This window comes from Pseudonaja textilis, chromosome 16 (genome assembly GCF_049901715.1).
Source record: "Pseudonaja textilis isolate UNSWEBS1 chromosome 16, rPseTex1.2, whole genome shotgun sequence".
Lineage (NCBI taxonomy): Eukaryota > Metazoa > Chordata > Lepidosauria > Squamata > Elapidae > Pseudonaja > Pseudonaja textilis.
The window spans coordinates 2,481,841-2,495,808 of record NC_142005.1 but is presented as its reverse complement, the minus strand read 5'-3'; the positions used below and the strand labels follow the sequence as shown (position 1 = coordinate 2,495,808).

The following is a 13,968-nucleotide window of genomic DNA, read 5'->3' as shown; positions in this document are numbered from 1 at the left end:
TATAGGCCACCCAATCAAGCAGAATATATGATGTCCTTTTTGCCGGCCAACTAACTAACATACGCAGGAATCATACAACAATAGTAAGTTCCTAACCAAACTAGCTGACAACTTTGTTGTCCAAAAGGTAGAGGGTGAAACTAGAGGGACAGCCATAATGGACTTAATTCTTACAAACAGAGAAGAAGTGATAGAGGGAATTGAAACTGCAGGAACCTTGGGTGGGAGTGACCATGTCATACAAGAACAACATAATACAAACACAAGCAACAGAACATAATGACGCCAGAGTCTTGGATTTTAAAAGAGCTGATTTCAATAAACTCAGACAGAACTTGAGAAAGATTCCATGGATGAAATTTGGATGAAAGTTTGGACTGCATTTCTTCCCTTTGTAGACTGTTTTTGAAAGAGTTTGATCTCCCAGTGAGGATAACTGGACATTGGGGGCCAAGTTGGAGGCATTAAAGGGAATTTATCTACTTTGGTGACTTTGTTATTTTTGTGCCACGCCCCTTTGGGTCATCACAGTTTCAGTTGTGTAGAATAGTGCCAAGAAAGTGAGCCACTATAGCAGGATCCCCAAACTTGGCAACTTTAAGACTTGTGGACATAGGTGGCTGGAGAATTCTGGGAGTTGAAGCCCACAAGCCTTAAAGTTGCCAAGTTTGGAGACCTCGGCACTATAGCTTTATTTTGCAGTAATTCTTCCTACACCTCCATTTATGTGAAGTACTCAAAGCAGAGCTTCATGGCAGAGCTTCCAATATAAAAAAACCCTCTGAATAATATGTTGTGGATGTTAGGAATGTAAGTCACCTAACAGTTTTTTGGGCTGGAAATATATAAACCAGGATAGACATTTTAATACTGTATCTTTAAGAAAACTGTAATTGGCTGTGGTTTCTCAAATGGCCATAAGATGGAGCCAGAAACCTGGGTTGTTTGAGTCTCAGAGGTCTCAGTCTCTCTGTTGTTTCTGTTGGAGGGTATTGTTGTTCCTCCTATGATTGTTATTGCTCTTTGATGTAAGTCTGTTACTGAACTGTTTTTTGATACTGGAGTTTGATATTGGAATTATCCTTGGACTGAACACTGACTGATTTAACTGTGCTTGACTTGGATTGCTTGTTTGGACTTTGCTTGAACGTTTATTGAAAGTAAAAACCTACATTAACTGTACAGTGTATCTGTGTGCTCTGTGTGTGTGTATTATTCAAACACTTCTCTCACTACGTCTCCCTGTATGCGCTCATTCTCCTAACGGGGAATTACCTCAACAGTGGAACAAGGATGTAATTGCTTAAACAATAAATAGTAAGAAACCAGGATGTAAACAATAAAGAATTTATTGGTTATTAATTTTACTTATTTGCTGCTCCTCATAAAGAGGATAAACTGATACTAAAGCAGGAATGTGGAGTAACATTACTTCATAAATAAAATAAATTTATATTTCTGCCTGTAAAGAGAATACTTGAAATATTGTCCTGTTTTTTAAAAAAATAACAATAAAAACTTTTTATAATAAAAATAATAAAAAAGAAATATAATCCTATTAACTATGGTACACAAGATTTGTTGTGCTAGGAATATGAGAACCTGAAGACTATGAATAGTCTGGATAAAATAGTTCAGTATTCAGTATACCACAGTATTCAATACTATTGAACTATTAGCAATCAAAGAAGGAGAGACATTTCTCGGTCACTTGTATTCTGGGTGTGATTGCTGGTCATAGCACAATCTGGAATAGCAGTAGGCACTCCACTGCTATATTTGCCACAATACCCACAGGCACATGTGAATGAAATGCACTTGAGAACCAAACGGGAAAGGTACTTTCTGAATTTTTCACCAGCAAATACATAGATGATTGGATTAAGACAGCAGTGGCTGAAAGCTACTGTCTCAGTCACTTGTACAGTGTAATCCAGAGACCTTAAGGAACTGCAGTCTTTGAAGACTTCAAAGTACCGTAGCACTTGCAGAAAAAGTGATAAGTGATATGGAGTCCAGAAGAGAAAAAATACGATTACCACAAGTGAAATCACTTTCATAGCTTTTTGTTTGCACTGGTTTTTGCAGGACAGTAATGTTCTGATGATCTGCAGATAGCAGTAGCTCATGATGCACATCGGGAGAAGAAATCCAATGACGTTCATTTCCAAGTAGCTGAAAACAGGCCATATTATATGAAGATGTTCTGGATACGATGAAGTACACTTTCGGTCTGACTCTTGCATGAATATAAAATGGGGGCTTGCAAAGAAAACTGCTAGGGCCCATATTGATATACTAATAAGGTGCCCATAGGTGACTGTCCTCGATTTCATAATACATGTTGCCCGAACAATAGCCAGGTATCTGTCAATGCTTATGATGGTGATGAAAAACATGCCACTGAAGTAGCCCACGGAATAGAAAGAGGAAACCATTTTGCACGTGAAGTTCCCAAGTCTCCAATCACGTATAATATAAGAAGCCCAAAAAGGAAGAGAGATCACAAAAAGAAGGTCAGAGATGGCCAAATTCAGGAAAAAAATATCAGTGATGCTCTTTTGGCGTCTGGCTTTCAGAATGGTAAGAACCACTAGAAAATTCCCTACCATCCCAATGGTGAACACCAAGCCATACAATACGGGCAGGAAGATTTTTCCAAGCATCTGGATGTCCGTTTTATCACATGGAATGGCTCCATCCTCGTAAATTACTTCAGTAGTTTCTTCAGTCATGGCGAATATGTGCTTAAAATAAAAATATAAATGAGAAACACATGTCGCTATATAATATATACTACTACTATATACTATACTATATATACTATATACTATACTACTATAATATATACTACTATATATACTACTCCTAGTACTACTAGGAATTTTATATTATAGCACCTTTCTGTAATATATAGGCAAGCATTATCAAGCTACTAAGTCAAACTTAATTTTACTAGTTAAATTTGTTCTGGGGAGAAATTTGAAGGGAGTTAGTTCTGAGTAAAACATAGAGGAAAACATTGTGAATCAACCGATTTCAGTAGGACTTCAGTTACATTTAGGTTTTTCAGGTTTGTGTTATACGTTTTACTCTGGGCAACCTCTGGATGGGCAAGAGTTGTATTTAAATTGTTAGTATGCGATTGTAGGGAGCAGAATTACAAGATGAAATGGAAAAGGACATGCTACAAATATGAATAGGATGTGTATCTTTTTTTACTGGCAGGAACTGTTGATTAAAAAAACCCACGATAATATTTAGATATAGCAGGTGAGTTCTATTACAGTAGGTCATGAGAAACTGCTAATGATTTGGGGTGATTTTGGCTGAGGATTGGGACATTAAAAAGAGTTGGGGACCATGAATGATGTCAGAGGGGTGGCTTCTCTTTTAACTCTTTCTAATAGATTGAATTGTGACTGCTCTTTTGGTAGCTTCATAAACATTTATTGTCTTATGAAAATAATAGATAATACTGTATTCCAACATTAAAAATATTTATCCAATCTTTGGCATCTAGCACTGGTGAGACTGGCCAAAATCTATCCAAATTTGAAATCAGAATGTTGGAAATACAAAAAGAAATCAGGTACCTTCTTTCACATGTGGTGAACCTGTCCAAAAGCGATAACATTTTGGAATAAAGTAAAGATCTGGTTACAGGAAATAACAGGCTTAAAGATAGTATCCAAACCTGAAACATTCTTATTAGGGATAACTAAAGGGGAATATGCAAAAGATATCAAATGTTTAATAATTCATACATTAACCGCGGCCAGGATATCATATGCTCAAAATTGGAAACTAGATAATAGCCCCACAGAGGATATGATTATAAAGAAAGTAATGGATTGGACTGTAATGAAGAAACTCACAATGAAATTGCAGGAGAGGAAAGAAAAAGAATTCAATACGGTCTGGGAAAAATGGTATGTCTGGTTAGACAATCGAAAGAAAAAATATCGTAAAAGTGCAAAAGTGCAATTGTGAATTATATATATATATACACATACACACACATACATACAGGAAAATGGAATAACTGATGCTACAAACAACTGCAAAAAATGTATATAGAATTCATTTTTTAAAGGTGAAAATTCAATAAAATTTAATATTAAAAAACGTTTATCCAATCTTGGCTAATCTTGAAAAATGCAGCAGAATTGGAGAGTTAGTATGTGGATGGGAAACTAGCAGTGGACCTCAAAGATGGAGTGAGGAAGGTGGAAACTGCATCCTGGAAGAAGGCAGTGGGAAATGACTTTTGTATTGCTATCAACTAAATATTAAAAAATGACCAGTCTACAAAATAAGTATGCATGTATGTGTCTATGTCTATTATGAGATATGAACACTGGTGAAGATGCAAAATCTATCTGTATAGACAGATAGAACAGAATAGACAGATAGAATAGAAGGGGAACTTACCAAATTTGCAGATGATACTAAGCTGGCAGGTATAGCTAACACCCAAGAAGACAGGCTCAAGATCCAGATGGATCTTGACAGACTAGAACACTGGGCCATATCTAACAAAATGAAATTCAGTGTAGAGAAAAGTAAAGTCCTACATTTAGGCAAGAAAAACCAAAAGTACACATATAGACTGGGTGAAACCAGGCTCAATAGCAGGAACTGGGAGAGGGATCTCGGAGTCTTAGTGGACAACCAGCTAAATAGGAGCCAGCCGTGTGCAGCAGCAGCCCAAAAAGCCAACGCAATCCTAAATTGTATTAACAGAGGGATACAATCGAGATCAAGGGAGGTACTAATACCACTCTATAAAGCCTTAGTAAGACCACACCTAGAGTACTGCATCCAGTTTTGGTCACCACACTATAAAAAAGAACTCTCAACTCTAGGAAAAAGTGCAGAGAAGAGCAACCAGGATGATGAGGGGACTGGAGACTAAAATCATATGATGAATGGTTGCAGGAACTGGGCCTGGCTAGTCTAGGGAAGAGAAGGACCAGGGGAGGCAGGATAGCAGAGTTCCCATATTTGAGGCGCTACCACACAGAGGAGGGGGTCAAGCTATTTTCTAAAGCACCTGAAGGCCAGACAAGGAATAATGGATGGAAACTGGAGAGATTCAACCTGGAAACAAGGAGAAACTTTCTGACAGTGAGAACCATCAACCAATGGAACAGAAGTTACCCTCGGAAGTTGTGGGAGCGCCATCACTTGAGACTTTCGAGAAGAGATTGGACTGCCCTCTGTCAGAAATGGTGTAGTGTCCCCTGCTTGGGCGGGGGGTTGGACTAGATGACCTACAAGGTCCCTTCCAAGTCTGATTTTCTGTTATCTGTTATCTGTTAGACACACACACACTTAAGCATGGGTTATTAGGATGTGCAAGTTATACAGTAATTGCCATAAATATACATTTTTTTGTTTCATCCGCTAAAAGCTTCAATGGAGCACTGGAAATTGTTAAAATTCTTCATTCTTAGTCAACAGGCTCAGTGACTAGGACATATATACCTGGCCTGTCCCCAATTCTTCCGCTTCTTCAGATGAAGTAGCCGGAAATACCTAGACAAGATGCACAAGATCTAAGGCGAGGCAAGCTATTTGCGGTTAAAGCTGAAGATTTCACAAATGTCACTGCCCCCCCCGCTCCACTAAAGTAGAAATACAATATTAATAAATTTTAGAAGATAAATACACAGAGTGAAATGTGACTACTATTCGTTTCACTGATTTACCCATGCACCATTCTTGGCTACCGTAGGGATGTGATTTGCCATTGGTTGCTTCCAGGATGTTTTTCTATTTCCCAAAATGTTTTTTGCTATTAGCCCTGGGATTCTCTGATTTTTTTTCCCTATCTAAATACAGGTCAGGTTCAACTGCTTCATTTCTGGGCTGAGGAGATGCTGCTACTTGCGGAGATCAATTCTACTTGATGCTTTTTACCGATATCTCCAAGTCACCTCTAATCATAGCTGGGATCCTCGGAGTTTCCTGTTAGTTGTGTTACAATTGGTTGTGATACAGCTGTGTTACAGTTGTTGTTTCCCAACAAGTTGCCTTGTGTTCTTTGGACAGAAAATTTATGAAAAACAAACAATCACAGAAATAGAAAACCCACATTCTGAAGTAATACAGACACCTAGCCTCAGAGCTGGCTGACTATTACTAAAAGAAAACACCAAAAAGTGTGTAGATTTGCACATAATTTGCCAATCTTGGGTGTTTGTACAGCCTCTTTCATTTTTTTCTTATGCTCCTTTTTCCCACCTGTCTTGTTGGGTTCAATTAGATTGGCAAGTGCTACAACTGAATACATGAATTCTTGAGAAATGTTCTGGCGTCTATTTTCAGGAGAAATACTATGAAGGGTAAAGGAGTGGTTTGTGATACTAACACACTTCTTGATTTTGCAACTGCTAAACCGACTTCTTTGTTATTTCAACATTCAAAACAACAAAAGTTTCTGATCTGCTGGTCAGGGGTCATGACAACTAAAGTCAAAGATATGCTGCCTGTTTCTTAACAAAGGAATTGTCCACAACAAAGCAACAGGGAAGTTGGTGAGAAATGTGTTGACTGAAAACCAAGACATCCTGTTTCCCTTGGTGCTGTTCTTTTTGGAGGGGCGAGCCGCGCGAGAGATCAATGGTATCTCGATTTCTTCCTCAAATGATTCCTTGCTGTCATGTCTTATGCAGGTTTAACTTGTGGTGCCTACCTTAGTTCTGTCAACTCTGTGGATGAATCAGATGGTTAAATAATAAAAATGGAAGTTAGAAACAGGGAAACAAAATAAAGAAGGTATGTTAAAAGAGATAAGTAAGTATTATGATTAGTATGCTGGATATTATTATGTTAACATTGTAGAATTAATATGTGGAATGCACACACACACACACACACAGCAGAGAGAGAGAGAGAGAGAGAGAGAGAGAGAGAGAGAGAGAGTGTTTTAGTTAGTTAGTTAGTTCCAGGTATACTTGTAAGAGAAGAAACAGACACCTTGTGATCTCCAGAACTAAAATTATATTTATTATACTTACTAAGCTTTTGTCAGCTTCCGCTGACATTGTCAGAGTATTAAGCTACCATTTCAGCTTATATACCGCTATACCGTTACCATTATAACAGACAGGAATAATGAAGAACAAGCCAGGCCGGACACAAGGTCATGAGCAAAGCAGCAAATTGCAAATAGCTGGCAGGTTAACATCACTTCTTAGAGATAAGCAGTCCAGGCTGGGTCTGACAAGGGCGGAAACAACAAAGGTTAAATCTCCTTCAACCGACCTGACTGAAGCAAAAACAACAGAGTTAATCGCAGGTGGGAGGCAGTTGGAAGAGCCTATTACCTATGCAAGGGTTAAATTGATTAATGATATATAAAGGCATAGATCTCTGTAATGGTAGCTTAATAGCTTAATAGTCTGAGATGTCATGACGAAAGCTTAGTAAGTATAATAAATATAATTTTAGTTCTGGAGATCTGCAAGATGTCTGTTTCTTCTCTTACACACACACGCACACACACACACACACAAATACACACACACATATACACATATATGAAATGCATGGAAAGAGAAAAACCAGACTGTCCCCATCTTTACCAGTGTGCAACTTAGAATTTTCTTACAAATAAGAGTGTCTTGCAGTGTATATCAATTTATGTACAAAATACACTTTAATGTAACAACAACAAAAAGGAATAGATCCTTCTGCAGAGTTTTTCTCCAAGTTATCTCCATGACTGCAAAGTGATGTTTGATTAATCATTAATAAAACCAAGGGATCTGCTATTCTCTCAAAATTTAACAAGAAATTCCTGTAACGCTTCTCTAGTGTTAAAGTTCAATTCAGGGAAAGCCTGATTCCTTGTAGAGGAAGCTTGATTCTTAAATGTTTGCTCTTTAGGATATGACAGATTCCACTGCTCTTTTGTCTAATGGTTTTATTTTGACTATCAAGTCAAATGCATAAGACATAATACATCTAATAAACTGTTTGCAGCATAAGTCAAGGAAAAGAAGGATTAACAGAAGAAGCTGGGATGGGACGGGATTGTCCCTATGATGATGGAGAGGAATTAGTTTACTTTTATTGTCATTGCACCTCATACAACAAAATTAAATGCATCTTCAGTGTACATAATGACCATAAAACTAAAACACAAACATACATCCTTCACATTCTATACAATTGAATGGAAAAAACCCTGATATTGCATTCATATTGCACTATACAGTAGAATTCAACAGAGCTACTGCACTGGGATAGAAGCTGTTTTTCAGCCTATTTGTCCTTGTTTTTATGCTCCGGTACTGTCTACCAGATGGTAATAGTTAAAAAAAAAAAAGGGTTCCCAGGATGAGATGGATCTTTGAGGATGTTTTGAAAGGCAGCGGGAACTATAAAGCTCTTCCAAAGAGGGGAGAGGGCAACCAATGATCTTCTGGGCAATGACATTCACCCTCTGGAGTGCTGTCCTATCTGCCCTGGTGCAACTGGCAAACCCTACAGAGGTGCAGTCAGTTAAGATACTCTCTGTGGTGCAGCGGTAGAAGGTCCCCAGCAGTTTTCCATTCGGTTGTTGTTTCCTGAGAAGCCTCAGGTAGTAGAATCTCTGCTGGGCCCTTTTGACCAGGGCTGCAATATGAGCCCCCCAGGTCAGGTCCTCTTTTAGGGTAACACCCAGAAACTTAAAACCGGCCACTTGCTCCCCTCGGTCTCCCTCGATAAGCAAGGCTGGAGGTCTGATCTATTCCTTCTATATAGTCCACTATCAGCTCCTAGGTCTTATTAGAGTTGAGGACCAAGTTATGGTCTCCACACCACGAAAGCAACCAGTCCAGCAGAGGAGTTTCCATCTTGAAAGCCTCCATTATGTCGATGGAAAGATCCATGTGGGATACTCTGGGTCTTTGAAAAGGCTGTAACCTCATACTGAAAGCTTTAAAGGGCTTATTAACTTAACTAATAATGAATAAAATAATAGTGGAATGCTGTATTTCTCTGACAGTTTAATAGACGCTGCTGACATATTCCAAGTTTCATTTTGTGATGACTTCATTTCCCATAAAATATAGGCTGATGAGACTTAATATAGGTGACATGCTCTTCCACTTCCCTGAGTACACCAATTCTGGTTAGATTGATTATATTTATTTACTTATTTATTTATTTATCCAATTTATGTAGTTGGCTGTTTCACTAGCAAGTGATTAATATAACAAAGCTAAACAGTTTACAAATAGATAAAACCAACAGTATTATTTAATTATTAAAAAAGGTGAAAATCCTCAAAAACACTATAAAAATAGCAAGAACAAAAAAATAGCAGATGTAACGGAGTCACCTCATTAGTTCGGCCATTCCCTGAGGGCAATGACCAGATAACAACACATTCAATATGGGGAGCCGAGACTGGGTTTATACAGGCAAATATGTATATTTAAAGGAAATAAAACTTTAGGTTCCTTTTGCTTCTATAACTAAATATATACATTCTAAATCTGAAGAAACTCTTCATCAAGGAACTGAATGACTTCAGACCAGTTGCTCTAATATTCTGTAGTTATGAAGACCTTTGAAAGGCTGGTGCTGGTCTACCTGAAAACCATCACAGATCCACTGTTAGACTCCTTTCAATTTGCCTACCAAGCAAACAGATCGACAGATGATGCCTTTAATATGACTCTGCATTACATCCTACAACACCTTGAATCTCCAAAGACCTACGCAAGGGTCCTCTTTGTAGACTTCAGCTCAGCATTCAATACCATCATTCCAGATATTCTTCTCACTAAACTAAATCAGCTGGCTGTACCCAACCACACTTGTAAATGGCTCATAAGCTTCCTAACAGACAGGAAGCACCAGGTTGAAGGTAGGCAAAATCACATACCTGTACAATTAGCACAGCTCCTCCCCCCCACCCCCCAAGGCTGTGGGCCCTCTCCTCTTCTCCCTCTATACCAATGACTGCAATCTCAAATGATCCTTCTGTTGAAGTACTGAAGTTTGCAGATGATACAACAGTCTCTGGTCTAATTTGAGACAACGATGAATCTGCATATAGATGGGAAGTTGAACAGCTAGCCTTGTGGTGCAACGAGAACAATCTTGAACTAAATACACTCAAAATTGTAAAACGGTGGTAGATTTTAGGAGAAACCCTCCTAAAGGAATACAACCGCCTCTTACAATACTAGACAACACAGTATCAACAGTAGAGTCCTTCAATTTTCCAGGTTCTATCATATCTAAAGACTTAAAATGGACACCAAAAACATCAAAAGAAGTACAACAAATAATGTTCTTTCTGTACTAAGTCAGAAAGCTCAAACTGCCCAAAGACCTGCTGATTCGCTTCTACAGAGGAATGATGGAGTCTGTCATCTGCGCCTCTATAACTGTCTGGTTTTGTTCTGCTGCCCAACAAGACAGACACAGACTCCAGAGAGTAATTAGGACTGCAGAAAAAACAACCTGCCTTCAGTTGGGGACCTGGATCCTGCACAAGTCAAAAAGAAGGCTGTGAAAATATCTACAGACCCCTCACATCCCAGACGTAAACGGTTTCAACTCCTACCCTCAAAACGACGCTATAGAGCCCTGCACACCAGATCAACTAGACACAAGGGGAGTTTTTCCCCCATGCCATCACCCTGCTAAACAACTAATTTCCACAACACTGTTCAACTACTTAGTAAGACTGTATTACTGTTATTCTTCTCATCTTCCCTATTACCTACCTCTTCCCACTTATGACTATAACCACGTTGCTTGTATCTTCACAATTTATATTGTTTTATTTGTTTCCTAGTTTGGTTTGATTGCTTATTAGTATTCTATGACTATCACTACGTGTTGTATCATACGTTTGTTGATGAATGTATTTTATTTTTTCTTCTCTTTATGTACACTGAGAGCATATGCAAATTCCTTGTGTGTCCAGTCATACTTGGCCCATAAAGAATTCCTGTTCTATAAAGAATTCTATAAAAAGCAAGTGCATCATCAATCTGACGGTGATTAGATGAAGAAGGGTAGGAAAACAATTACCCAATAATTATAGAAAATGTTAAGAAGAGAAAGTCCGTATTTCCTGCAGATAGAGAGAAGAAGAGTAGAAAGAACAGTAATTCCAGGTTCAGATTTGGGCTTTCATGCTAACTATCCAAACAATATGATCGTGCTTCGCTAAGAAACCACAAAAGGGGAAGAGTGAAGAAAACGTGAAGGGAAAGTGCTCTGCTTGCTTTTCCCAGATTCTTAACATATGGGCACAAAGCACACACAGTACATAGTAAACGGAACATTTATAACTTTATTTTGTAAAATTAGCGAACAACAGAAAAAGAAATATTAGTGCATATTGGATATAATTTGCAAACAATGTTGCATTAATGAAATAATATGATTTATTTTCTAGCTACCATCAAAAATAGTGCTTCAGTAAAAAACATCTAAATCTGCTTTCAGTTTCAAATTGTAATTTTCACATTTCACATTCACATTTCACTTCACTATACAATGTACAGAAATTAACAATATTGAGAGTCTATAGGCTGACATATCATTATACTTTGGTAATATCGTTGGCAAATATTATAATTTTAACTTATCATGCATGTTTTCCAATATGAATCCATATTTTAAAATTTGGGTAGGAAGTTATATAATACTTTCCTTCCGAGATGGATGAAATGAGGATCAGGATTTCAGGGAGCAATATGCTAACTTGTAAACGGCTGTAAAGCACTTTGAAGCAGTATTCTAAGTCTTAACTGCTATTCCTATTATTAAAAACTTTAACAAGTATTTTAAAAAGCTGAAAATTGTTAAGACTATCTTAAACAGACACCTCATTCTTCTTTTCTAGAGAAGAATAGATTGCTATTAAGCATATTGTATATACCTTGCTTCAGAGCCACTTGTATTCAATTTGTAAGCAACATTGTATGCAAATTTGTAGCCAATTAATTAACTAAAGTATGATTCATCTATCATATCTATGGAATAGGATCCCAATTATGGGGTGCTGATACTTTGGAGGACACCTCAGGGGAAGAACTGGGAGGGGTAACCCTGATGTTCTTTTTTTGAGATATTGTGTATATATACAATCTTACCTTAAATAATTCTGTCTTGCTCTGAAAACAGACTTTCCGTATCTGGCTTGGATGAGTCTTATATCTGCTTTAGCTTACGGTCAGCGTTTGTATAAATACTCTATTTCTCAGTTGCAAAATAAGCAAAGGAAATAAATTGCTTCCTTAAAAGAAATTGCACACATTAATAACCACAAGCATGGAAGTGTGAGCTACTGCATGCTTTTTTCATCTGGTATTTCCTTAAATCTCATGAAAGCACCTGTATTTGGCTCCTTTTTTCCCCCTCTCTTTTAAATTTTGGGTTTAAAATTTACGCCCAAACCCCCACACCCTCAAAAAAACGTTTCTCTCTATTCATCTCAGATTTTACATCAAGAGCTCTGACAACTCAGTGTCCTAATTTATATGCGGAGTGGATTATCACCTTCCGCTGCTGTTCCAGACAGCAGCCTGGTATCTTAGCCCATTGTAGACCAGTCAGTGACAGAGACAACTCTGAAACAGAATTACAAAATTAGTTTGAGAAAGTAGTCTGAACAGGCAGATCGTTCCACGCTTGATTCAGAACTGATATTCTCAGTCTCGACTGTGAAATATACTCAGCCGCTTAAACAAAGCCTTTCCTCGCCCTGTTTCTAGATTTTTTAAAAAAGTTTTTTTTTTATTTTGTAACAAAGATAAACAAACGAAACCACCTTTTTCAATTCTACAGTGTGTCAGTTGGGTACCCATCTCTTGTGCTCGTAATCATGTTATCATACATTTCTTACTTGTTTATATTTATAGCCATTCTAATCAATATTTTATATTGCATTTATCAATTAACATTATAATTATTGTCTTTCAAGTATATATTTCATCTTTATTTAAATTGTATTCATTTTTAACTCACACTAATTCAATCAATTATATTATGCTATTATTACATATTTCAATTTCTTACTCTTCTATCTAGCCATTCATAAAATAGATTCCAAATTTTATAATAATCTTTTTCTTCCTGTTCTCTAATTGCCATTGTCAATCTACTCATTTCTGCACATTCCGTTATTTTCTTAATTATTTCCTCTTCCATTGGAATTTTCTCATTTTCCCAATTTTGTGCAAATACAATTCTAGCTGTTGTCAATACATTGATAATCAAGCACAATATCTCTTTATTGTAACCTTCAGGCAAAATTCCCAATAAAAATGTCTCTGGTTTTAATTCTATGTGTTGTTTTATCATTTCTTCCAACCACGTGTGTATTCTAGTCCAATATTTTTTTAGCGTCAATGCTGTTTCTAGGTTTCAAGGAGGCCTTTGACTGCATCTTTAGAGAAACGCTTTGGAACAAACTCAAAGCACCTGCAAGTGACAATATTACAAATGCTCCAGGGGGATATCACTTTGATGCTGAGATGCACTATACCGGGCATTCTCAAATATAAAGCCAGAGTAAGGGAGTCAAACAAAGGTGTACTTTGGCTCCTGAGCAAGGAAGAGTATCTCCCCCCTCCCCGGCAAAATGGCCAGTAGATCTACTGTATATCTATACTGCTTTATATACAGGGGTGGGATTCAGTTTTTTAAATAACCGGTTCTGTGGACATGGCTAGATGGGCATGGACATGTGACTTGGTGGGCATGGCTTCTTCTTCTTCTTCTTCTTCTTCTTCTTCTTCTTCTTCTTCTTCTTCTTCTTCTTCTTCTTCTTCTTCTTCTTCTTCTTCTTCTTCTTCTTCTTCTTCTTCTTCTTCTTCTTCTTCTCCTCCTCCTCCTCCTCCTCCTCCTTCTCCTTCTTCTTCTTCCCAACTCTGAGTCAAACTTACCACACCTGTTGCAGGGACAGAAGCCACCGTGTGCTGGTTGTTGGAGCCCAAAGTCCGT

The 13,968-nt window shown here is 37.7% G+C and overlaps 1 protein-coding gene across 1 annotated transcript; it reads right to left on the bottom strand.

Moving 5' to 3' along the window:
* Positions 1-1,333: 1,333 nt before the first annotated feature.
* Positions 1,334-12,196, bottom strand: CX3CR1 (C-X3-C motif chemokine receptor 1). The gene is made up of 2 exons (XM_026717741.2): positions 12,117-12,196; positions 1,334-2,747 (listed from the first exon to the last, which is right to left on the bottom strand). Exon 2 carries the CDS (start codon positions 2,733-2,735, stop codon positions 1,683-1,685), a length of 1,053 nt encoding a protein of 350 aa, XP_026573526.1. The 5' UTR covers positions 2,736-2,747; positions 12,117-12,196; the 3' UTR covers positions 1,334-1,682.
* Between the last annotated feature and the right edge of the window lie 1,772 nt (positions 12,197-13,968).

Bases quoted from the DNA above. Each gene is read 5' to 3' on its own strand.
- CX3CR1 (XM_026717741.2), bottom strand. From the start codon at position 2,735: ATGACTGAAGAAACTACTGAAGTAATTTACGAGGATGGAGCCATTCCA.